General features: G+C 41.5%; 1 protein-coding gene and 1 long non-coding RNA gene across 10 annotated transcripts in view; one reads left to right on the plus strand and one right to left on the minus strand.

Moving 5' to 3' along the window:
- PTPRM (protein tyrosine phosphatase receptor type M) overlaps positions 1-27,362 on the plus strand; it is an 806,292-nt gene that overhangs the window by 552,441 nt on the left and 226,489 nt on the right. For all 9 annotated transcript variants that reach the window (XM_040479372.1, XM_040479375.1, XM_040479373.1 and 6 more), the window contains one exon: positions 21,335-21,467. In XM_040479372.1, coding sequence (XP_040335306.1) covers positions 21,335-21,467 — 133 coding nt within the window. The remainder of the gene's footprint in view (positions 1-21,334; positions 21,468-27,362) is intronic.
- Positions 9,319-15,020, minus strand: LOC121033173 (uncharacterized). Its single transcript, XR_005791740.1, has 2 exons — positions 14,632-15,020; positions 9,319-9,654 (listed from the first exon to the last, which is right to left on the minus strand). It is a non-coding gene; the product is annotated as an uncharacterized LOC121033173 (long non-coding RNA).

The following is a 27,362-nucleotide window of genomic DNA, read 5'->3' on the forward strand; positions in this document are numbered from 1 at the left end:
CCACTGAACTCCTCATTGGAATCTTATCAAATCTATGTGTTACCACAACTTTAGGAGTATGATCGATTTCTCCATCAATTTCATATCTTGTTATAAGACTGGTAATACAAATTTGGAGTTTTCTGTAAGGGCCAGCCTTGTCAGGTCTCCCTCTAAAATGTATTCTAGGTTCGATGATGTCTCACTTCCTCATGGCCACCACACCAGCCGGGACCAGTGTAAACGTGTCTTAACTCCTCTCATGGCTCCCCGTTGACTCATTTGCCACATGGCAGCCAGACTGACTTTTGGAAATTAAAGTCCCTTTCCATCACTTCTCTTCTTAATGCCCTTGCATAGCTTCCTACTGCACTAGCATCAACTTCAGAAGTTGTCGCCCAGCAAAGGGTCCCGCACGGTCTGGCCCCTCTCACACCTGGCCCTCATCTTCTGTCGCTTCCCACGCTCAGTGCTGGTCTCCTTTCTCTTCAAAGCAGCATGCCAGATCCTGCTCTGGTAGTTTGCATTCCCTCCACCCTCTGCTGAAACTCTTCCCCTAGTCTTCGTATTTTCAGCTTCTTCGCAACATTCAGGATTCAGTGTAGACGTATGTCCCCCCCAAAAGTCTCCCTAGACCAGCGTCTTGAAGTCAGTGCCTTGTTGGCCCCCAGACCACTGTCCCACTCATCACTCTGCTTTATTTTTAATTTTTTAATGTTTAGTTTTGAGAGAGAGGCAGACAGAGTGCGAGCAGGGGACGGGCAGAGAGAGAGGGAGACACAGAATCCGAAGCAGGCTCCAGGTTCTGAGCTGTCAGCACAGAGCCTGATGTGGGGCTCGAACCCACAGACGGCAAGATCATGACCTGAGCCGAAGTCGGAGGCCCAATCGACTGAGCCACTCAGGCGCCCCTCTGCTTCTTTGTGAAGTGCCCTGATGACTGTGTGTCTCCTCCTGGAGCCCAGGCAGGCAGGGCTTCGTCTCTCTGTCTTGTTCCTGATGTAGCTGCACGGGCACCTAGCGGGTGGTCCACTGTATTTACCAGATGACTGAACAGTTGGGTGACCTTTCTTGTTAAACTTATTCCCAGGTGTTCTGTAGCTTTCATTATATCATCAGTAAATTTTGAAAAATTTTGATGAGGATACGAATGTTTAGAATCTATTTTGCCTACTCTTGACTGATTTTATGTTAGTTGCAAAATTCATGTCTTCTTTAGAATATATACATATATATGTGTATATATTTGAGTCAGTAGATCATTATACTGCAAATAAAACAAACCCATGGTTTTTCAACCCACTTTTATTTTTGGTTTTTTTTTTTTCATGTTTATTTTGAGAGAGAGAGAGAGAGCAAGGCCATGTGTGTGTATGGGGAAGGAGCAGAGAGAGAGAGAGAGAGAGAGAGAGAGAGAGAGAATCCCAAGCAGGCTCTCCGCTAACAGCACAGAGCTTGAACCCACAAACATCAGATCATGACTTGAGCTGAAGTCAGAGATGCTTAACTTACTGAGCCACGCAGGTGCCCCTCAACCCATTTTGAAAAAGCACAATTTTAACCAACCATTTATTTTAGCAAGAACCATAAGAAAGTTTTAATGTTCATTTTATTGTTTTCGAGAGTGGCCTACTCACTCGCACCAGCATCGTCTGTTTCTTCCAGCTCCCCAGACCTCATCTGACCACTTTTCTACCTCCGCCTGTCAGACCCAGCCAGTAGGTCTTGGGTAATCTTTAGGAGCAATAAGCTGGGACAGACCTCAGTGCAAGTAGACATCATCTGCCCTTCTGTGGACCCAGGTTCTCTATTTATAAAATGAAGACATAACTAAAATCAGATTTCAGCCACACTGAGTAGCACAGAGGACCGGATGCAGCTTGAAGATGGTGTGTTTGTTTACTGAACTTGAGCTTAATCTGGGGCAGAAACAGCGAGTGCAAAGGTCCTGTGGTGAGAGGTAGCATGACCAAAATTGAAACATTGCCAAAAAGGCCATCATGGCGGGAGAGCAGAGAGTGAGACGAATGTGTGGTGAGCGGTCAGGTCGTACAGACAATCAGAGGCCACGCTCCTCTGGCTAGGCACACTAGAAACGTTGGAGGGCAGATGAAATTAGGCCAAAAGACTGGAGTAAAACTCTAAGAAATGGAGGAACGTCTGCCAGCCTAGAGAAAAAAGTATAGTGAGTAGAAATGGATTGAGCATGCATAGAAGAGCTAAATGCCAGAAAATTGGTGCAGCCTAAGTGCCAGCTCTGGGGTCCTGATGATCCTCGATCAGCATCAAAGAGTGCACGATAGGGAATTTAAGGGACAGGTTCAAACATATCAAAGGAACACTTTAAGTACCTTAGAGATGGAATGCTTTCATTCAGCCTCTTGCCTGAGTGATCCACTTTATTCATTTTGAGGGCTATTTACCAGGGTATTCGTATGAATTAAAACTGACAAAGAACATAAAGGGTAATAAAACTCAGCAATGCTGTTTGAATATATGGTCACTCGGATAAAATCTCACCACTGTTAGCTGCAGACAGTTATATTTTGCCCTTTTAAGAGTTCAGTCATTAGATTCATAAAGTGTTGTCTTGGAGAGAGTTCATTTTGTCTACTAGGAAATATGTGCAGAAATGTTTTTATCTACTACTACAGGGGCTGTATTTCATTTATCTTGGTATCTTCCACAACCTGCCACTCAGTGCTGGGCACCTGAAAGACCCTCAGAGACCAGCTAGAAATGTCAGATGGAATGAATTCATTTGTAGAAGATAAAATTCCCTCAAAGGCGTGAACTGATTTCCACACCCCTTTTTTTAAGAAAAATAGTATCTGCATCACAGAGGAGCTCCCAACTGTGACTCAGGGAGGTGTGGGCTAGACGGGTTGCATGGACGTCCCGTGGTCACGTAGACGTTCGTGGTCATAGACCAAGTGTCACATAGACGTTCATGGTCATAGACCAGGGTCACATAGACATTCTGTGTTCAGACATGCAGGTCCATCCCAATGGAACTGTTACAGCTTTGCCATCATTGAAATATTCAGCTTTAGGGACATAGGCTCTGCACTGCTCCAAACATGTTCACTGTCCATACTTTAGAAGAGAAGTGTCACCCATTCATCCCTTACATGAAGATCTCCTTTGCCCCTCGGGAAGCTTGATGTGTAATTAGCTCTGTGTTAAGAGATGCAGAGAATTCAGAGAAGTGTTATGTGTACTCTTTGCTCTCAAGAAAGGATCTTTGTTAAAACCAACATCAACAGTTGACTAGACATTCTGCGTCAACAAAATCCACCAATTTCTTGAACCATTTGTAACAATGATAAATGCGTAATGAAGTTAGCATATATTTAGTTGTGCTCTAAAACATACTATCTATATGATACCAGAGTCCTTCTCAGTGTCCGGAGCTTTGGATAAATATCTTGAGAGAATTTGGGGTAAAAATAAAGGGAAGATAATGCCTCCATTAGGCTTCCTTGTAAATAAAAATAGCCAACCTCTTCATTTAAGCTGATAATCTATTTATAGGAAACAGTGGCTGAATTAGAACAAACATTTTCCAATTAATTACATATCCTGATTTTTCAGGCGCATTATCATATCAATATGGGTGATTAGTAATTCACAGGCTGCCTCATGTTAGGCAATTTTTCTTAAACAATGAAGGATGCATCAGCGCTATATATTTTGGCCATGGAGGCCAACAGAGAAAGTTAGCGAGAGGAGAATTTGGTTGGAATTTCGGCATCTCTTAAAAGGGTTGCTTGAGGATTCTAAAAATTTCCCTTTCAGCTACAAAGGATGTAAAGTGAGGGGAAATTTTTATTCTCTCTGCAACACCAGCTGAATGCATTTTAATGGGCTGTAGTGTCACTGGTGATTTATTACCCCTTTTTGTTCTTTTATGTGTTATATTTGTCATTTTGCTATGGCAGTTTCATCTATAAAACAGTATAGTTACAAGAAAATGGTGAGGGGATACAGGACTGCCATGGGACAGTCTGTTCCTTTTTCCTTGTCATTTTGGGGAAGGAAATACTGAGTCAAATGTCAAGCATTTAATTTCAGAAATAATACATTTTAAAAGAGGTATATTGCACCAAAACAGTATTGTTTTCCATTTTTGCTACATAAACTTAAGAATTTCTGTGTAACGGTTTTCAATATAAAAGGACTTCAGTTTTAAATATCCTTTTGCATTTTCCCTTCTATCAGCAGGATGATAAAGGAAAATAAAACAATGTATTTAACTTCTATTTGCTTAAGGCATAGAGCTTTCTGGCCTGAAAAGCACAAATTGAAAAATGTTATATTTTAGGAAATCTACCTTTTAATTTCACTATTAATCTGGTGCATTGTACATGGCCAACACGGATGCTGCAAGTGAAGTTTCAAGCTCAAAAGAAACCAAGTTTTTGGGAAAAGACTCAGCATAGTGGGGGAAAAATAAGATTTTTGCGTGAAAGATATTATGTTTATCCGTTAAATTATTCTTACCTTTTTAAGTATGGGAAGATGTTATTTAAATTTTATAGTAAAATTAAGTTAGTTCATCCTTGATAGTAGTAAATGTGGAAAGGACCTGGATATTTTTAAAATATTTATCAAAATTGAATGGCACTATCTGCTTCTCTAGGTCATTCTCTTCACCCTAGTGCCCAGCATGGAACTGGATACATAGTAGCTATTCAGAAGTATCTACTTGTTGGTAGATACCTTCCTTCATGACACCCTTCCTTTCATCCCTTGCTTTTAAAAAAAAAAAAAAATGTCATGGGTGACTCAATCGGTTAAGCACCAGCTTCAGCTCCGGTCATAATCTCATGGTTCATGAGTTCGAGACCCACGTCAGGCTCTGCTGACAGCTCAGAGCCTGGAGCCTGTTTCAGATTTTGTGTCGTCCTCTCTCTCTGCCCCTCCCCCCCCAAATAAATGAAAAACATTTTTAAAAATTAAAAAATTTAAAAAAAAAGTCACTACAATTTAGAATATAAGGCATCAAGATTAATTGTGACAGTTTTATGTCTAAGAAATCCTTCAATTTCATTCAAAAATTTGTAGGCAAAGGGCCATGCTCTGCTGTTTTGGTTGGCTTTAGACTAGTCTCCTTCATAAATGAGTATTTTTAGAATCCTGTGAAATACTTAGTATTTGTGAGAGACTTTCTTTTCTTTCTTTTTTTTTTTTAAGTATTTATGGGTATGATCCCATATACGTAATCGGGATGGGAAGGAGTCAGAAATTCCTTCATGACTGTGACCCAGCAAGATGTAGAAGAATCAACAGATCAAGAAAATATCAAGGATAGCTCTAGAATAAACAAATTTCCCCTTTTAGAGAAAGAATTCTTATTTCACTTGCTTTACTGACCTTGTAAATGAGTCAGGGGACAGTCAGGATGGGCAAATGAAAAGAGAAAAAGCACAGTCCCTTCAACGAGATTGCCTCATTTCATCTGCCCTCTTGATAGTATCAGTCAATGCTAGACAGGGTCCTCAGCGACTCTAGTGGACTGAGAGGGAGGCCTCTTTTTATTTTTTTTTTCATTTTTTTAAATGTTTATTTTTTGAGAGACAGAGCACGAGCAGGGGAAGGGCAGAGAGGGAGGGAGACACAGAATCCAAAGCAGGCTCCAGGCTCTGAGCTGTCAGCACAGACCCCAACGTGGGGTTCGAACCCACGAACCCCGAGATCATGACCTGAACCAAGATCATGACCTGAGACGAAATCAGAGGCCTAATCAACTGAGCTATGCAGGCACCCCTGAGAGGGAGGCTTCTTAAAATTCCAACATGTGAAAATCCGCCCCCCCACCTCACCCCAACACTCACGCTACTTTTAGAATTGTCATCTTCATTACCAAGGTGAAAGGATCTTGGGTAATAATCTGATTCGTACTCAAACCATGGCATTTCTAGCTTAGCCACCATATATTCTTTTTTCTTTTCTTTTACTTTTTTTTTTTTAAACACAGAACACATTTACTTTTTATTTGGAAATGATGTCAAACTTTAAGTTGCAAAAATAAAAATATCACAGAGAATACTGGTATATCCTTTATCAGATTTCCCTCTTATAAACATTTTACCCTATTGGCTGTATCATTTGCTCTCTCTCTGCATGCGTGCGTGCCTGCACACACGCGCATACATCAATCTTTTTTTTTCTGAAGGATTCAAGGACAACTGACATATGTCATGACCCTTCACCTCCTAAATATCTCAGTGCATATTTCCTAAGGATAGGCATATTCTATTATGTAATCATAGTACAGTGATCAACTTGATGAATTCACATTAAATCAGTACTTTACTGTTCCTATTCCCATTTGTCAGTTAACCTAACATGCCCTTTGTACATTTCCCTCCTCCACTATAGGATCTAGTCTAGGTAGGTCAGTTATGTCATTTGGTTTTCATGCCTGGTCAGCCTCCTTTAGTGTAACCATCATATATTCTTTATTTTTTTTTTAATTTTTTTTTCAACGTTTATTTATTTTTGGGACAGAGAGAGACAGAGCATGAACGGGGGAGGGGCAGAGAGAGAGGGAGACACAGAATCAGAAACAGGCTCCAGGCTCTGAGCCATCAGCCCAGAGCCTGACGCGGGGCTCGAACTCACAGACCGCGAGATCGTGACCTGGCCGAAGTCGGCCGAAGTCCGACTTTGAGCGAAGTCGGACGCTCAACCGACTGTGCCACCCAGGCGCCCCATCATATATTCTTAACCATGTGGCCATTCTCTCTCCAGGAAAGCTGTCCTAAGGACAGGGGGAAGAGAGATTGCTCTCCTTTACAGAATTGTATTTGTCTGGCCGCTTTCCCATCTCATGTGCTTGTCAAATGTGAATCTATGACATCATGAAGATATAGGGCCAAGGGAGTCTCACTTTACTTGATAAATCATTCAAAACAATATTTTTGTTAAAAATCAACACGTCATGAAGTAAAATGCAACATTTGCATGCTTTTTTATCTTTATTTTTTGAAAAGATTGAACAACAGACTTCAAAGAAATTTCATGCCAGTAGTAGGGCTGCTTAGGATAAACCTCCGGTTTGCAATGGTCCTTGTCCTCTCTCGTCTGCCCAGTGAGTACAAGTGAGAGAAAGGTGTAAGAATTACGCGTCCCTTTGACCAGCTCATGGGGAACAGTGAGTTGAGGGCCCTCAGGTTTAGATTCCAAGATCATTTTCAAAATCCCACGATTTCCTAGGGCAGTTTTCAGACATATCCAACAGGAATCTGGGCCTAACGAGTCTCTGTATCGGATTTTAGTAGAGTGGTTCACCCAGGAACTCTGGATCTCAATGCACATAATTTAGAAAGAATTTGTTTTATTTTCCTCTTGTTTGTCTGTTACACTTACTTTAGATAGAAGTTAATGAATCCAAAGTCCAGGTTTCCTGGACAAATCTCTTAAAGTCTAAATCTCAGCTTCCCTATCTGCATAACAGAGAGATTACTTTTCTTAGCTTCTTGGTAGGTTTTGGGAGAATGAATACAATGACAGATAGAAAGGACCTGCACAAAGCTGGCTCAGGGTAAAGAGGAGGAATTGGCCATTGCTAGCAACTTCTTTGGTAGCTTTGCTCTTATCCCAATACAAGGTTGTTTTATGGCTCTCTGATCTTTCAAGAGAACTAGGTCATTAACCTGGGCCACCGCCACTCCCAAATTTGAGGGCTGCAGCCCTTCTGAAAGGTGCAAATGTGAACTTATGGGAAAATGAATGGATTTCTTGATGCTGCGGAGGGTGTTATTTACATGAGCACCATGCACATACTGTGGTCTCCAGGAGCACTGGAGCGTGAGAGGAACGTTATTATTCTATCATATGTCAAGGCTTGTAACGAGTCCCCCACAGATGATATTCTCCATTTGCCTATCTTTGGGATATAAACTGCATCAGCATGACCCAGGCTATTATCTTGCTACTGGCAATAATGGTGATGATGATAATGATGAAAACGTTACCACATTTTCAAAGACAACTACTTTATTTGAAGCAGGAATAGCCCAAAGCAGTGTATAACCTATTCTGCTCTTCCCTGTGCCATAGAATAAAATGCCAGGCTCCCTTTGTCATCCTGGCCATTTGGAGTTCCTTTGCTCCTCACTGTCCTTGGTGTATATGTGGACACCTTTCTCTGATTTGCCCTTCAGTTACATCAGTTCTCAAGGGAGGACGAGAGGATGCACTTTAATAGCACTCCATTAAGAAGGCTTCTAGATTATCTCATTGAGTAACTTTTTTAGACATTGAATATGAAGTTGGAAAAATACACAGCAGTTCATAAGGGAATGAGAAGCAATGCGAGTTTTCTTCCACATGTTGTTTTCCTTTAGGAGAGTAAATAACTATCCCTGAGAAACAATCTTTGTAAGTAAGCCTGGCACTTGTCTCGCAGTTAATAAATGGCACCTGTTCAGCACATCTATCAGTATCTCTGATGAGTTTTTCCATTTACTCCTAGTAAATATTCAAGCAGGACATCACTTCAGCAATGTAATTGATGTTCAGTCTAATTTACTTATTGGTGTTGCTAATGATGCAATTATTAATTGTGGTTTATTATTAATTATAACAGCTTCCTCAGTTGGTGCTCTTGGTCAGAACATATACTGGCATATCAGTTATTACTTGGGATTTCGCCTGTCTTTGCAGGGTTTAATTTTACCTTTCTACCCAAGATTATATGTGACTTCACAGTAAACATGATAAACAAAATTACCTTTGATATTGCCAATCTAGTGGATTCTCCTTTTATGTCTTTTAATAATTTCTTTAGATACTGGTGTATATTTATGTACAAATACGTGCATGCACACATGTATAGAGACCTCGTCAAAGTGGGTTACATGTGTCTTTTAGACAGTTTAGGGGATTAATAAAGAGAATTTTCAGATTTCTACCTTGTTTCTTCCTTGGTTTTTTTTTAACAAGGAAGTTAAAAAATACTCCCAGAGCATGGTCATAGAAATGACATAACCATTTTATTAAATCAAATTATTCTTAACAGTTTAAATCATGTTAGCATGATCTTATTATAAGCTTCTCTTTTTTTTTCTTTCTAAAAAGGCCCAGACCGTTGTCATTATTCTCCAGCAGAAATTTTGGCCAGTTGAAAGACTTCTAAAACAAATTCCATATATGATGGTGAAAAATGGTCTATAGCTACTTAATCATTACGAATATTGAGTTCATAACACTTTATTCTTGACAGATACTCATTTCCTGTCTCTCTGATATGTACCCAGTTAACTTTCTCGTCATTGATGGATATATATTTCACTGCTTTGGCACTGAAAATATAACATTTTGTCACTAGTATTTATTTCCATGCTCTTTTTATTCTATTAATCGCATTTTATCATTGATGAAAGTTTGGCCAGTGAATTTACTGGCTTCTTCCGTGTGCTGGCTGTTTCTTGGTGTGCTCAGTGGAACCAGCATTCAGACATGTTCCTTCTTTCTCTGGATATTGTCTGGATGCCCGTGTAAGGTTATCTGAAGATCGCTACAGATGCGTTTTATCTTCCTAATCGCCCTGCTACATGCTGGAGATCAGTAGAGGAAAGACCACAAAATTAGGCCTGTTGTCATCTTTACTTAATTATACTTCCATTTTTGTCTCTTGTTTCTTTCTTTTTATATCCATCGTGCTACCTAAGAACATAAATGGGAAAAGAATAGGTAGATTATGAAAAGAGCACAATTTCAGAATGCGATTAATCACGACAGATCTTCCATTCAGCACATGTATTCTCACATGTACTGTGGATACATAATAAGATATTGGGCCAGGTCAGATGAGGGCCAAAAAGCCAAAAAAGCTTTGTCTCAAGGCCCTGATGTTAGCAGATGATAGAAGGAATTTGCCAAAATGACTGAACTGAGGGTAAAAATAAGTTCTATGCAAGAAGGGTAAAGCAAGGTTCTATAGCGGTACCGCGGGATGGGGAGTACTTCCTACAAAGCAATCGAGAACAATATTTGGGCTGGGTGGCCTTTGAAAAATGGGCACAGTTGGAACCTATCAAAAGTGAATAGGGGGATGTTTCCATGGAGAAGGAGCAGCAGGAGCCCTGAGAAGGGGAAATGTTGGATGTATGGAGAAAACTGAACATGTCCATTGGGTTGGAACATAGATAAAGGAAAGTGAAAAGAAGAAGGATATATAGTTAGGAAAGGGGGTTGGAGCTAGCTCATGGAAGGCCTTGATTGCCTTTTGAAAGAGGCATTAGGAAACTCTTGGGTTTCTTGTTGTGTTTTTAAATGAAAGAGTGACCTGATTAGAGCAGTTCTTTGGGAAGACCAATATAGCTGCAGTGTGTAAAAGAGACTGGAAGGGATGTCTACCTGGGAGTCAAGTACAAAAGTCCAGAAGGGAAATAAGCCAGGTTCATGGTGACAGGAATGAAGAAGAGATAAAGAGAGTATAACTTTTTTTTTCTTTTTTTTTTTTACTTTTTATAGATTGGGTTGGGGGGTGAGAACTGACCTGTCTCATGTCAGCTAACTATTCTTCAACCCAAGGATAGGAATGAATAAACGCTCCTTTGTAATACATTTCATTTTTATGTGCTGAGGCTCCAGATGCCCTTTTATGGACAACCAAAAGTCATTTAACTGGCTCTGACTTTTATTGAGTACATGCTACATTCTAGGCACTAAGAATATAGAGAAGAAAAGACGCAGCTTTTCTCTGTAAAAACGAGAGCTCCCATGCTTGTTTAAACCTACGTGTTCAGAAATATCCTGCATACAGACATAGGTCCCATGTGGTCACTACTCTCTTTATAAATACCGGCTGTAGGTTTTAAGACATTCATTCAGTAAAGACTTACTAAGTGACCACTGTGTTAAAAGCATTGTGCTAATCGCCAGAAGTCAAAGGTGGGTAAGAAATACTCCTTTACTCTTGAAAAGCTCCAGTGGAAGACTGCATCAGGGCACCTGCTGGTCTCCTCCTTGGTTAGATAAATGATCTTAATTCCCTGTCTCTTTTTGCATGGTCCTTCTTTTCTACCCTGTTGATCACTGGTGCTTCTTTTCTTCGATTCCTTTTTAGCGTCTCTACCTTGACCAGTGCATTGTGTTCTGGCAGGGTCATGTGCTTGCCACTTCTCTGGGGCATTTTCAAAATCACACGGACTGTATTACCACGCCTTTCTTTTCTGCATTTAGGCCCAGGACGCCCATGTCCTCATATATTTATCTTCCTCTTCTTGCAGGATTTTAATTTCCTTATTGCATTGTTCTGCACTTCGGTAGTATGTTTTCATTCTTTTCTGAGGTTCTCCTCTTTACAGCTGATCAAGATAATTTTCAACTTGAGTCTTATGATTCAGAGTGTTAGCAGGAGTCGCCCAAGTTTTCCGTGTTACTGGGAAAAGTTGCGATGTAGTGAAGCAGGCATAGTCTCACAGGCTTGCCTGGACCCAGTGCCCCTCACTTCTCACTGTCTGAGGACAAGCTACTTCTCCTGATCGCTCCTGCTGCCTTAGTTTCTTCATGTATAAAATGGTATTGATTACACTTCATGATATAATATTAAATAAAGTTATATAAGATACCTGGTATATCTTATATAAAGTAGGACTTCAAAAAGGTCAGCCATAGCACTTGGGCAATCAGTTGGCATACCTTAAATTCCTTTACAATTAGCAATATCGTTTAATCTCTACTTCCTATGGCTACTCCTAAGACTAGTGTTTGATTCCATGAGTTTGTCTTTTTTTTTTTTTTATGCTTATTTATTTTGAGAAAGAGAGAGAGAGAGCAAGCAGGGGAGGGACAGAGAGAGAGAGACAGAATCCCAAGCAAACTCCATGCTGTCAGCACAAGGCCCAACATGGGGCCTGATCTCACGAATCATGAGATCATGATCTGAGCCCAAATCAAGAGTCAGACCCTTAACCGACTGAGCCACCCAGATGCCTCCATAAGTTAGCCTTTTAATTGTGTCAAAAGATCATTTAAAATAGTGCACTGGGGCGCCTGGTGGCTCAGGTGGTTAAGATTCTGACTTTGGCTCAGGTCATGATCTCATGGCTCAGGGTGAGTTTGAGCCCCACATCGGGCTCTGTGCTGACAGCTCAGCCTGGAGCCCGCTTCAGATTCTGTGTCTTCCTCTCTTTGCCCCTCCCTCACCTCAAGAATAAATAAACATTAAAAATTAAAAAAAAATAAAATAGTGCACTGAAAGTTGCTGACAAAGTGAGACATGAATATATTGGGAGGTGTTTTTAAAATCAAAACCCAATTAAATATTTTTCCCTTTTTGCCATTGTCTGTGAATACCTTCCTCACCAAATATTTAGGACCGATGAGGCTCTCAAGTGGAATTTTTCTTCATGTTGTATAGGGAATCACCTAGGGTGGTACATATAGATTCCTAGGTCCTACCCCAGACCTTTGATCCTGAGTCCCTGGAGAATCCAGCCATCTGCATGTTTCAGAAACAGTTCCAAATGTTCTTAAACTCTCTATACATGGAGAACTTCTGTTCTAGAAAATATTGAACAGAATGGCACAATTAATAGAAGCCTCTTTATTATTTTTTTTTTAATTTTTTTCAACGTTTTTTATTTATTTATGGGACAGAGAGAGACAGAGCATGAACGGGGGAGGGGCAGAGAGAGAGGGAGACACAGAATCGGAAACAGGCTCCAGGCTCCGAGCCATCAGCCCAGAGCCCGACGCGGGGCTGGAACTCACAGACCGCGAGATCGTGACCTGGCTGAAGTCGGACGCTTAACCGACTGCGCCACCCAGGCGCCCCAGAAGCCTCTTTATTAAAGAACTTCATTGTTTAAGGAAAAGTTGTATGCTTACTAAATGAGTATACTGGGGGGGGGCAGATTATGTGACCCGAATCTCTCCTAAGAGCCCAAGGATCCTCATTATGTTTCTGAGGGTCACCTTTGGTGCAGGTAGCTTACTGGCCATGTGCAAAGCCCCTCACGTTTCTGCGTGCAGTGCGCTAGACTCTGTACATTTTTTGAATCTCAGAAATAATGATTTCTTCTAGCAACCACGTAGGATTTATTAAGTATACTTATTTTTTTGATAAAATAGTGAATGACCAATTTTAGGCAGCAGCAAAAGCTACAAAGGGTTTGGGTAAACAGCTACTACTTTGTGCAGGAAGCTATGAGGATTCTTTCTCCCACAGGAATGATTTTTAAGAGCTAAAAACATAAGCTAGATCATGACCCCAGACACATCGTCTGGAGGAAAATTTGAGGGACAGCACATTTTTATTTTAATGCCTTTAAAGTTTGGTTTCAACCAAAGCGGGCTCTTAACAGGTGCATCCTCAAAAACACCCACTCACGTTCCCTTTATGGATTATCCACTTTGTCTGAAAAGTGAACACAGTTGATACCTTATAATTGACAAGTTGTGTCCTCATTTTATTACTTGACCATGGTTTGAGAAATGCAAATGGAAAAAATAAAGCTATTTCATCAGAATAGGAACAGCACTAATAATTCTCTTGAAACTTTTAGTGCCCAGATAGTAAGTGATAAGGCTTTGATAGATCATCTTACCCACAGGGTGTTGGCCACATCAATAAATGAAAGCAGTAACTGTCATGAAATTAGAACAAAAATAAAAAAGTAGATTAATTTTTTAGAGGCAGTATATATCAAACAATCCCGTAGCTCAGTTTTATATGAGAAATTATATTTCTGAGTATTACTCGTAAGCCATGCATGTTCTGCATGCCCTACGGTGGAAATTAGGGACAAAGGAAGAGTTATAAATTCAAAAGCATAATCAGGTTACAAATAATACATAAAGTGTGAAGGGAGATTATTCCAGAGTAGTGATTGACTCTATATTCCCAGGAAGAAAAACAACGATATGTAATTTAAATGAAAAATCTCGGAGATGCTTCGCGATTATGTATAACGTTAAGGTACAGGTGAGAAAAATGAAAAACAGACTGCAAGGAATTCTAATTCTCTGAGCAACAAGACGTGAATGAACTGCCTCGCAATCATGTTTAAAGCCGGGATGTTGCTATTTTTAAGAAAAAGAAAAGAAATCTACCTCCACAAAAGGTGAAAACCAAACCCCTATGAAAAGTAACTAAAATAGCTTCCGAAGTCCGTGAAGTCCTAAAAGTGCCAGCATAGAGTGGCTGTGGCTTCCTCAGTTGACATTTTAGAGTCTCTTTGGGGACCCGAGTGCTCTGAAGCACGCTTGGGGGGACAGTCATCTCCCATGTTTCCACAGCTGCCATTTTATTTTCTACTTTTGTTTTGCCTCCTGTCTCCTCTTGAAAGGCGGCCCCACCTCCTCGGTTTCTCTTGCCAACGTTCCTATAGTTGCTGCCCCCAACTTTTTTCTCCCCTTTCCCTCCAAATGCCAAGAGTGGTAATTTGGTATTTGGTTTGCCACCGAAACCATTCACATGTGGCGGGAATGGAGCACTTGGTGGCTTAGATTCCATTTAAACATTGAACCCACACACACGTTTTCCCTGGCAGGAAGCCGACTGCATATTTTCCATAAATGGCACCAGGATCCACCCCGTGCTGGGCGTCTGAGACCCGAGCGCACCAGTGTGCGGCCAGCAGCATGCCCTCTGTTGAGTCCCTTGTGCCCTGTCAGTTCCACTCACCCCTTTACCTCAGACGTGTGAGGCAGTAGCCTTTCCAATGGTCCCTGAAAGCCCGACCTTTCCTTTCTTCCATGAGCCTGCGTAGAACTGCCCACTTCTCTTCTCAAGGCACAGCTCTGTTATGTTCTGCGGCTTCTTGTTCCTTAAATTCGGTACAGGCTGTTCTAGACAGTAAGCAAAGCCAGTAAGCAAACCATAAAGCCTCAGTTTCTCAAGCCTGTCCTCCACTACTCCCCAACCTGCACCCGGGCTTGAGCCCAGCCAAGTGCGTATCTGATCACAGAGATACCTTTGTGCCCTCCACCTCTCTGTCTTGGCTTACGAGGCCTCTTTCTTTGGAATCCAACCCGTCCTTTGAGCCCATTCATATTACAGCCTCTGGCAAGGAGCCTTTCCAAGCCTTCCTATCCACTCCCCCCCCCCCCCGCACTCCGTTGGGTTCTGTAGCTCACTCATGGCACTTCACGAGGCTTCTGGTATTGTATGCTGAAGAATGAGGTACCAGCCTTCTTACTCACCTTGAATTCCCCTGCAGATCCTAGTCATGGTACTTTGAGCATAAAAGGTAGTCAGGAAGGAGTTGTTAATTTGCAGATTGTGAAAACCAAGTTTAGCTTTATCACAGGAGTTGGATTGCTCCAGCAAGTGTCCATTCCAGGAATGTTTCCACCGTGAATTTCTGACCACTTGTCCTGCCCCTCCCCACCTTTGGGTTATAATTCCGAGTAGTGTCATCCTCTGCGTCTTTCTCTTCCTCTTCCTCTTCTTCATTCTAGTTATGAGGAGTGAGGAGGGAGCCCTAGAGTTCTGTGCTCCTGGATAAACCCACAGCCTCTACCCCAAGCCTTACATCTCCCCATCACCCTCTGCCTTGAGACCCTCAGGGTTCATCTCATGATGCCTCTTTCTCAGCAAGCCCAGGTATCTAGCTCTCCCTTCTTCCCCTAGACCTTCACCCCCATACCACTCAGTGCATCCCTGCCTCTTTCCTCTCTCTGTTTTCAGAACCCTTCAGTGTGCTCTGGGACTCAAGGTTAGTCACCGGCCAGTCCCATATATCTGCAGCCTCATCCGTTCTCCTTACCACTGCTACCGGCAACCATTTCAAAACGTATGCTCTCTCCCCACTTTACCTACACCTCCTCCCTCATCCGCAGCCACACCTGACCATCTTGCTTCTGCTGCTGGGAAAACAAAGCAATCAGAAGAGGCCATTCAAATGTCCTGCCCCTGGACCACCCACATCCGCTCACCCCCAGACCTCTGTGCCCGTGCTTGCCATTCTTCCTGTTTGTCTGGGTGAAGCGTCTGCCCGGTGGCTGAAGCCAGTCCCTCCCTTGGGCACTGAGGCCCATCCCTTCCTGCCCCTTCAAGCTCCGGTGGTCTTCCTTTCCCCCCTGCCTCGTCAAAATTTCCCTGTTGGGTCATAAGCATTCAAAAATGCTGTACATTTTCCCGTCTTAAAAAACAAACAGGGGTGCCTGGGTGGCTCAGTCGGTTAAGCGTCTGACTTCGGCTCAGGTCATGATCTCACAGTTTGTGGGTTCGAGCCCCACTTTGGGCTCTGTGCTGTTAGCTCAGAGCCTGGAGCCTGCTTCAGATTCTGTGTCTTCCTCTCTTTCTGCCCCTCTCTGCTCATTCTCTCTCTCCCTCTCTCTCTCTCTCTCAAAAATAAACATTAAAAATTAAAAAAAAAAAAACCACTACATTCTTCTCTGGCTTGTCCACACTGGTGCTCCCTCTGTGTGAATTCTCACTGACTTCTTCCTTGCTGGTTTCCATCCCTCGTCAATTGGCTGCTCCTTGTCGTCTCCGTTACTGGTTCCTCCTTGTGACCTGTCCCCCCAACTCCCCTCCTAAGTGCCCTCATTCAGTCTTACGGCTTTACATGCCATCTTTTGGTTGACAACTCCAACATTTATGCCCTCATCTACCTGGATCTCTCTCTCCCCTTTGTTGCCAGCTGACTACGTGATGTCCCTTTTGGATGGCTGATGCCTCAAAACTAGCCCCAAACCAAATCCCTCATTTCCCCACCTACCTCTCCAAACTGCTCCTCTCAGGCTCCTACATTTCAGTCAAGGGCAACTCCATCTTACGCGGGTCAGAAACCTGGATGTCTTACCAGCACAGTCTACTTCGCGTTCATGGGCAAACACCGAAGGCTCCACTGTCAACATATACCTCAAGGTTGACCGTGTCTTACCACCTCCACTGCTACAGTCGTATTCCAAATCATCCTAATCTCTTGCGTGGATCATTGCAATAGCCTCGTAACTGATCTTCCTGTGCCCACCATTGACCCCTGTGCTCTATTCTAAACCCCTCTCCCAGCATGATCCTGTTAAAACAAGCCAGGTCACATCACCCCAGCACTCACAATCCTCCCATAGCTCCTATCTCATGCGGAGAAAAAGCCAAGTCCCCTCGGGGATCTGTGGAGGTGCCCCCAACTCTGCCAGTGTGTCCACTGCAGACCCACCTCGGTATTTCACAGTCTAGTCTTGTACCTTTTAACTTTTTCTTCCTGCCTAGAATGCTCCTCCTCCCTGCTTGTCGGTAGAGCTCACTCCCTTCCCTCTTTCAAGTCTCTGCTCAAATGTTGTTTTCTCAGTCATTCTTTCTCCGATTTCCTGTCTCGGTCGGAGCCGAGTAGCACCTGCCCGACCCTCACAGTCCCCACCCCGAAGAGCGTGCTTCTCTGGAGACTGGTCCCGATTAACATCCTGCAGACAGTATTTGTTTCCATCCGGGTCTGCCCTTTCCCACAAGAGTATAACTTCCATGAGGACAGAGGCTTTTATTATACCCATTTGTTCACTGTTACATCCCTAAAACAGCCCATGGCACCGTTGAGGTACTCAATAAATACTTAGTGAATAAATGAAGGATGTTGCTGGTTTTCTCCCACATTGAAGGACAGCCTAGCACTAGTCCCCATGATGCAGATATTGCGGGGGGCTAAGCTGGCCCTGGGCTATTCCTATTCTTCACTCTTGCTATGAGGAAGGCTTCCTGTTTTCTCAAGGTGAGGCAGTCCCAGTGCTGTGGGCCACGCGATCAGTAACTCCAGGCAGCAGTGGTGGCTTTCATGGCCTTCTGGGCTGGCATCCTTGGGTCTTCTGGAAAAATTTCTGCAGCCAGTTTGGTAGTCCAAATTGGGCCCAAACCTCAAACCAGTGGCTGAGTACATCGTGTTCTCAGCCTGGCATGCTGCTGTTATTTAACATCGGACACTGGGCCAAGACTCACTGTTTTCGGCTAAGTTGAAAACCAACCAAATATTGCATGGGATAAAATAATCCCCTTTCTTATAAGATTTTTCCCATTAAGTGTTTTATCTGAAACCTTAAATAATGCACGTCTACTGGAATACCACCCTTTATCATTTTCTTGGCCATTAAACAAAACACAGAAAACCCAGAGCTATCATGAGGAGTCAGTAGAGTGGGCATCTGTGAAGATTATGCTCTACGATTTTAGCAGCCTGTCACCTTCAATCTCTGAAATATTTAGCTTATTCGTCATTTTAATGAATACGTTCAAGCCTAGATAATGCCCCCTGTTAAATGCATACATTAGAATTTATTCCCTTCAAAAGGATCTAAACATGCAGTAAACTAACTCTAAAGGGAACACACAGTGGAAGAGAAAAAAATGCTTTTCCACGAAGAATTAGAATTGATACTGAAAAAAAAAAAGAATGAAAGTTCATACCATTAGAATCTTGGCAAGAAAGTAACAAGACAGAGGGGAAAATATTATGAAAACAACTCTTTTGCCAAGCAGTTTGTAAATTATACTGTTAAATTCATAGATTTGGGGGGGGGGGTGGGAAGAAGCTATCCGTTGCAACCACATTCTGTCACAAATTATTCTCTGTCCCAGGCTGACAGCTCACAACCACATGGTTCCAAAAAAACAAAAGTGGAGAAAAGAGCATCCTGTGGAAAGGGATCGTAAAGATCTCCATTTCAGGAAAGACCGAAAGGGCAGGGCAGGCAGCCAAAGGCAGGAATGGCAGACACCCAGCGTGAACTTGAGATTCACGATGCACACCTCTGTGAGATTACCTCAGCCTGGTGACTTATGTCATCCCAACTTGTATGCACATTGATGCTTCCCGGATCAGTCCCCAACCCAGACATTCCAATCATCCCCTTCACTCTGGCACAGTCACAATGATCTGGTGGCCGTGCCCTGTTGCGGGCAAAGGGAGGGTCGCTCCCAGACAGCTCGGGGCAGCCCTCCTCTCCTTTTCTGAGTTGCTCTCCCATTTTGCGTGATTGCCGCCATAATCTCATTGCAACTGTGTCCTGCGGAGATGGAACATTTCATTTTCTTGACCTGCAATGTGAAATGAGTTAAAAGTAGGTGCTAAAGAATGATAATATGGAGCTTATGCTAGCTGCATAGCAATGGGCTTGTCTGCTTTCCAAAGGGAATGAAAGGCAGCAAGGGAGTCTCTTTTCCTGTCCTAAAGATGTGTAGAGTATTCACCAGTTCTCATGGAGCAGGCCAAAGTGTTGGCTAAAGTCAAACACAACCAGTTGTTTAATTAACAGAAACAAACATGACCGTTGACAAGACAAACTCTTCCCTTACTGAGTGTTTACAATGTATGGGTTGTATCCGTGTTGTTTTTTTATACTTCAGTATTTTAGGCTAAATAAAGTTTTTCTAAATCTCTTTCCCAAGTGCTGTATTTACTGGCATAATTTAGTTACAAAGAAACTCAGCCAGTCAGTTATTTAGAAAATATATTTGGAGCATTTGAAATCTATTAACTACTGAGATAAATAGAATGGCTCCCAGTATGCCAATATGCCAACATTTGGTAGAATAAACCAATTTCATTTTATTGTTTTAAAGTTAAGTTTTTTTTTAATTGAACAAAAAAGCCAAAATTCAAAAGCATGGCACCCTTTTTCCCTCTTGTGAATTTTACGTGTTATTTATTTTTACACGGATTTTTAAAAATTTTCATCTTTTTATAACGTACATATTTTATCTTTAAATCTTTCCTAGCAATTTATTTAATATTACAATATCCTGCAAACCCACTGCTTGGCTGTATGTTCCAGTGACATATTGGAGGGGTATACTTAAGATGTAATTACACTAAAAAGTAGTAAGCATTATTAGTTTTAAGGTTTATCTGGATAACTAGTTTGAGGGATATCCATTCAAACAAGAGAGCAGGACATCCCCCCTGAAGTTGTCAGAAAGAAAAATGACCTGAAACAGGCTATGCAGAAGGGTTTGTATCTGATAAGGAGTGATTTTTACATCACGCCTGCTCTCATTACAATTGTCACTTTGATCGCAAAGCATGCGTGGATGGGAACTTATCTTCTGCCTTGTGTCTGTCCCCAGTCTTGACTAGCTTCATCTGTCTGATGGCCACATCTGGGTTCAAGATGCAGAATCTCTTATAAAATCTTAATATGAATACCTTTTGAAAGAAACATAGTTTATATGTTTCCAATGGAAACAGATGGAAAGCTCTAGCTAGACACTCCCTGTTTCCCTGTGTCGACTCATCTTAGAATAAGCCCAGCCTGCAATGCACCAGACACAGGGAGGGCTAAGTTTTTCCAAGAATCAGGTGAAGCGTGAACGGGAAACCCAGTGAAAGGGTAGAGGGGGGCGATATCAATATTCAGTTTCAATTACGTGTTTTTTTTTTTTTTTTAAACCAAGGAACACAAGAAGAAAATTCTAAGGTGAGAGACTTGGCCATAAAATTCCTGCTTTCAGAATGATCTGTCCTGACCACGTGGTGAGGACAGTGGCTTGATGGCTAAGATGCTCAGCACTGTCACATTCTGATTAAGAGAGTAGAAGCCCTTAAAAAAAAACGGATTCTGCGTAGTGAGTTGAACATTACATTCCTAGTATTTTCTCGTCCTGAACTCATTTAGCTGAGGAAATGGATATTTCATCAGACGTGGATTTGACATTCCATCGCATTATGCCATAAACAGGACAAACGTTTGGGAAATGGGAAAGCAGGCGAGCTAAGACAGTAGTCACTGGAAGGCTCTGGTTATCTCATTTAAACAGATATTAAATGTGAGTGCCAGTAGTGTGATCATCAGCTGCTTCCCACTTTGTGCATAAATTGCTTAGAAGGAGTCTTTTGCCTACCAGATGTGACCTAGATTTAGAATTCCAAAGGCAGGGGAAAAATCTCTATTGTGTTAAAAAAACAATTGCTGGTAAAATGCATGGAAAATGAGCTTATCTCACTTTTCCAGGTGTTTGGGCTAATATGTTATAGAATTACTGCTTCACTTATGAAAAATAATTGAGGAAAATGTTCCAGCAAATCAAATTTGGATAAAGGCTTAGGATAGCTATTGTGTTGTTAGCAAGTTTTAAAACGGCAGAAAGGGCAGGGAGCCAATAGAGATAATAAAAATATAAAAAACTGTTTGAGAAGAGTCTCTTCTAAAAGGGTCAGCGCTGGGGGTGCTACCCAACTTCTGTTATGGCTTAGTAAAATATTGAAGAACAATATGAACAATTACCCTCCTTTCAGTGCATATGAAAGCTGTTGAAAAAAAATCAAAAGCTTGTCTGTCTGCTGGCTCTGATAAGTCGTATTACCCTGTTAAATGCAGCGTTTTTTTTTGTTTGTTTTTAAAACATAACATCTTTATTCTCTTACCCACCGTCTGTCCTTTTTCATTTCCTTTTCATCTTTAGGAGCTGCCACCCCGAAGCCAGTTCCAGAACCCGAGAAGGAAACAGACCACACGGTCAAAATTGCTGGAGTCATTGCCGGCATCTTGCTGTTCGTCATTATATTCCTTGGAGTTGTGTTGGTAATGAAGAAAAGGTGAGCTCCCAGCTGTTGCCAGAGATGTGGTTCTACCCCGTCATCTGCCAGTTTGCTTTGCGTGTGTGGGTGGTTTTCATGGCTAAGACACATCTGTGACTCTGTTGGTATTTTTCATCATATAGCGTTGAAGGTTATGAGGCAAAATTTAGAGTAATGGCTGTGGAGTTGTATGAATATGCAAAGTATATCATGCCAAGGTAACCTAAGGCCGTGTCTTCCCACACGTTGGTACGTAAAGCTCTACAAAACCTTTAAAAACATCTATCCGTCAGGGAATTTTTATTACCGATTACTGACGTACTAATGTAGTGGATGGTCTCAAGGACATGAGAAAGAAGAGATTTCCTTCTCGTTATAATGAAGATAATGGTGAATTTATCAAGCCCATGTTTCGTGTAGGCACCATGGTAGGGGCTTAATCGGCACAACACCCCATGACAAAGGGACTCTTAGAAAACAGCCTGATAGGAGCCCAGGCCATGGTGTGACTGAAAATAAGAGCTAAAACTCATTAAATGTTGTCACATGGCTCTGTCTAGCTGGGGGGTCGTGTGGGGGAGGAGAAAATGTGGCTATAGTCGTTGTGGCTATAATAAGCAATCCTCACCTCCCACACTTAAAAAATATACTGTGTCTATTGTATATAGAAATGAGTAAAAACTTAATGATACAATGTTCAACTTATGTAAAAATTATCAACATAAAAATATGTGGTAAGCAGTAGCATGAATTTTCCCCTCCAGAGATACTACTAGGTCTTAATCCGTTTCTCTGTAGTTTAAAAACAATTATAGACTGGAAGTAAGTCATGGATAGTAGGAGGTGAGGATGGAGAGGTCAGCAAAGCAAGGTCTTGAAAATCTTGTCTGTCATCTAAGGAGGCTGGTCTTGGTCCTGAGATCCACTGGTGGCCTTTAAGCAGGCGGTAATGTGATGTAATTTTTGTCTTAGAAAGATCACTCTGACGTTAGGGTTGAGCACCATGAGGAAGGAAAAGAGCTCAAGTCAGGAAGACTGGTTGGATGAGGAGGGGGCAGCTTTAGAATTGTTAGGTGGTAAGTTGTAGTAAGCCATTTGAAGGCAGAAGCCCAGAGAAAAGGAGCAATTATAGAAAGAGCCTCGTTACTGACTTAGACAACTTAGGGAAGATGTTCCCAACTCAGAAAATGCGGAGTATGGGAAGTAGACATAGGCAGGGCACGAAGTTTGGAGAGGTAGGCATGTCACTTTTTCAGTTCACTGTTCCTATTAAGGTTAGTGGAAACGTCCGCGGGACAGTTGGCTGTGCTGGTGTGGACTCGGAATAACAATTTCCATAGTCAGGTCAGCACCCTATGGTGGGCTGAAGCCCGGGATTTGGATGAGATCCCTCAGTGTCATTGTAGAGTGAGAAGGAAGTTAAGGATGAAGGGTAAACCTTGGGGAACCCAGTATCTAAGGGGTGAGTTCTTTATCTATCTATCTATCTATCTATCTATCTATCTATCTATGTATTTTCTAAAAATTTTGTATTACATTTATTTTTGAGAGCCAGAGTGAGGCAGAGCATGAGTGGGGGAGGGGCAGAGAGAGAAGGAGACACAAACTCCGAAGCAGGCTCCAGGCTCTGAGCAAGTGTTCAGCACAGAACCCGATGCGGGACTAGAACCCACGAACCGTGAGATCGTGGCCTGAGCCGAAGTCGGACACTTAACCGACTGAGCCACCCAGGCGCCCCTCTATCTATCTATCTGTACACACACACACGTATGCATCTTTTCTTGCTCTGTCCTTTGTCGTATGTTTACTGTTCTACATAGGCCTCAGGACAAACCATCACTCTGTCTCAGCTGCACACGTTACTAATGAGTCCCCATAGTTTGCCACTTCTTTCCCACTTGCTTTACATCCTCAATTTCTTTCTCTCTTTTTCCACCCGTCATTTAATTTCTCCTCTTATTTTTCTTCCCATTTTTTTGTCTTGTGATGAGAACTTTTAAGAACTACTCTCTTAGGAACTTTAAAATATGCAACCTGGGATTATTAACTATGGTCGCCATGTTGTACATTATGTCCCATGACTTATTAGTTTTATAATGGAAGTCTCCTCATTTTTAATTATTTCTTTTTTCTTTTCATTTCACTTCCCTGTAACTTCCTTCTCTTTATCCTTCTTCTTCTCTAGCTATTTATCTCTTTATTTCTTTCTCCTGTCCATTTTCTCTTTTTTTATTTCTTCTTCTCTTACTTCTCCATCACCTCTTATGCATTTTTCTCCCAGATGTTTTGCATTGCCCCCCCCACCTCAGTGTTCATTCAGAAGACTTATCTTTGCTACCAGTGATTAATCCTGTTTTTTTTTTTTAAATATTATTCACTATAAAATCAAAGTAATACTAGGCCTTTCCATGCCTGGATATTCAAACTAAACATTCTGAAGGGATTTATTTTTAGTTGAGGGAATATGTTGCATTTCTGTGTCATCTGGCAAGCTCTCTATGAGGAATAGCCTGAAACTACTAATCCAGTTGCCCTTGTGACCTTAGCTAAATGTCATTTCATCCTCCAAGGGTCTATTTCCGCTGGATTAATTCATTATTCTACCTAGGTCTCTCAGGTAGTCATGGAGGTTATGTTATAAATTATGCATTTGAAGAGATTGCCTCCGGTAACATATGGTCTTGATACAACATTAGACTAAATACCAATAACTCATATCAAATTTATATGATTATTTACTAGGTAATGATCTTAAAAAGGTTGTTTTCATATCATGTGCCACTTTTGTATTTGTTTTTTCTGAAATACAGAATGTGCTCTCTGTGGGGTAAATTTACCAATATGTCATTCCTATAAATATAAAACTTACAAGATTTAGACCTGAATAGTCATGTCATATTTAATAGGAATTCTGACAAATTCTAAGTGTTCAGGGTTTTTCTCCAAAATTTTAGTCTAAATTTTAAGTTGTATTTTTAAATAGTTAAAACATGATATTTTATCTATCTATCTAGGGAGAGAGAGCACACATGTGAGCAGGGGAGGGACAGAGAGAGAGAATCCCAAGCAGGCTCTACTCTATCAGCATGAGCCCAATGCGTGGCTTGATCTCATAAACTGCAACAAGATCATGGCTTGAGCCGAAATCAAACGTCAGACATTTAACCAACTGAGCCACCCAGGCGCCCCTAAAACAACGTGTTAACGATGGATAAGTTGCAGATGTATCATTGGTAGGGAATAAGCCACACTCTTTGGTTAGAAGAACACTGAATTGTTTTTGTTTTTGTTTTTGTTTTTATTGAGGTCTGCCATATGACATTGTATTAGTTTCAGGTGTATAACATCATGATTCAACATTTGTATATACTGTGAACTGATCAGCACAATGAATTTAGTTAATGTCCCTCTCACATTGTTACAAAATTTCTTTTCTTGTGGTAAGGACTTTCAAGGTCTCCTCTCAGCAACTTTGAAATATATGCTACAGTATTATTAACTAGGGCTGGACATTACTTCCCCCGACTTACTTATTCTATAGCTGGAAATGTGTACCTTTTGACCCCCTTCACCCGCTCTGCTCACCTCCCACCACACGCAGAAGAACACCGAATTTAGATTTGCAATCCCTAGGTCTTTATTTTAAGTTTGTGATTCTGAGCTTCTCTGGGCTTTGGAGTCCTCATTTGTGAATGAATTGAGAGCATAACATGGGATGATCTCTGTAGTTCCTCCCACTTCCAGTCAATTGGTCAGGTGTTCCATATGTAGTGGCCTATGGTGACACTGTACGTTTGCTATTCTGGAAATACAGTGGGTGGCTTATTGCCATATTTCATTATTTAAACATACTCCATAGTTCTTCCAAAGACTGTCTTTGTTCAGTTGGCTCAAGTCTAGAAGTGTTACTTGGTGAAGAGCTTATCTCTTAGCCCCGTGTCCTGCTGTCACACAGCAGGCACTCAATTAAAAGGAAGGAGCAGGGAGAGGAATGAAAATGGGGAAGGAGAGAGAGGGAAGGAAAAGAACTGCCTCAGGTGCAGTTAACCTGATGCTAATCGGAGTCGGACTTCTTCCTGCATGGGCGAGTTAGTCCACGTTGCTTCTGCCCTCAGCGCTCGGCCACAGCCCGTGCAAATATGTGCCATTGGTCATAAAGACAGGCCCAGGAGAAAGGGTGCTGAAACAAACTCATCAATATTTCTGGAAATACAATTGGAAGTCTGTCCTGCTGACGAAAAGTCAGTAGTTACCGTCTGTGTTTATCAGCACGCCAGGCCAGATGGGCCTGAGCCCCTGGGAGGTGGGGGACAGCAAATTTAATTAGGAGGCATTGCCAATTATTAGCTTAGCTCAGATCATATTGCTTTCTGAAGGGTAGGCCTTTTATAAAAAGTGGTTGCTGGGGCACCGGGGTGGCTCAGTTGGTTAAGCCTCCAACTCTTGGTTTCAGCCCAGGTCATGATCTCACGGTTTCTGAGTTCGAATCCCGCCTCCAGCTCTGCACTAACAGCACAGAGCCTGCTTGCAATTCTCTCTCTCTTTCTCTCTGTCTCTCTCTCCCTCTCTTTCAAAATAATAAACAAACTTAAAAAAAAGTAGTTGCTGAAGGTAGGCCCCTAATACATAAAATCCATTCGATTCATGCTAACTCATGGAATTCTTTCACATCGAGGCAATAATGACTGAAAACTGAGATAACCATCAGTTTTATTTGGCTATAGTGTTTTACAAACTTACCACAAATGAATGACTAATTGTTCACTTGTTTATGAATATTAATTTATTGGAACCTTACCTGGACTAATGTACTATGAAACCACCTTTGCCTTGAAAGCTGTTAGCAAAACCTTTACGTTTATTTTTTATTTTATCCTATAAGCAAAGCAATTTCTTATTTTCTCTTTCGCAAAAATATGTGTTCTTCGGAGGGTGCAGTGTTTTGATGCAGCAAATGTTGATAAAGGGTAGAAGATGGATATGAAATTAAAGTTTCATACAGAGTCATATGACAATGTAGAGGTGACCCTTGAGCAACACTGGGGTTTGGGGCACTGGCCACCCCTCCGCCTCCCCCCCCGTCAAAAACTCATATAAATTTGGGCTCCCTCAAAACTTAACTACTGCTAGCCTACTGTCAGTTGACAACATAGTCAACACATATTTTTTATGTCATATGTTCTGTATACTATATTCTTACAATAAAGTAAGCTCGAGAAAAAATGTTATTTGGTAAATCATGAGGAAGAGAATATACATTTACACGACAGTACTGAAAAAAACAATCCGTGTGGACCCACACAACTCAACCCTGTGTTGTTCAAAGGTCAACTGTATTTTCAAAATTAATATGAAATAAGTTGAGTAGGAGATACTTAGTATTTATCATTTTTCATCCATGTATAATTAAATATATTTCTATAAATGAAAATACCTGCATTTTCAACATTTTTCATAGGGAATAATTTATCTCAATAACATGTTTGACAGAATTTAGCATACAAACACCATCCATTTTTACCCTGCTTAATTATATTTACTATTGTTTCTAAAGTTGATATAGATCTTTTAGAAATTTGAGAACATTTATATTAATTACGGTAATATTCCTGTCTCAGCTATTGAGGTAAGTAGAAATTACAGAAGTTGTGGCTCTGTGAAAATAATTAAGGAAATACGCATTCTTAGTCAAAGTAGCAAATGTTAGCTATTCAACTACAACAACACCTGTTTTAGGTAAATGTACCTGTTTTAATCCTGAAGCACTCTACCTCTATCTCTTTCCAGAACATATTTTAACAAGTGTACATTTTGCAAATGCAGCACATGCCATTAAATATTTAGAGCCCATTCTATTATATTTAAACAATACTGATACTGAGAAAGAAATCTCAATGAAAAATAGGAAGTATT

The sequence above is a fragment of the Herpailurus yagouaroundi genome, unplaced genomic scaffold, assembly GCF_014898765.1.
Source record: "Herpailurus yagouaroundi ecotype Mexico unplaced genomic scaffold, PumYag 142, whole genome shotgun sequence".
Taxonomy (NCBI): Eukaryota; Metazoa; Chordata; class Mammalia; order Carnivora; family Felidae; genus Herpailurus; species Herpailurus yagouaroundi.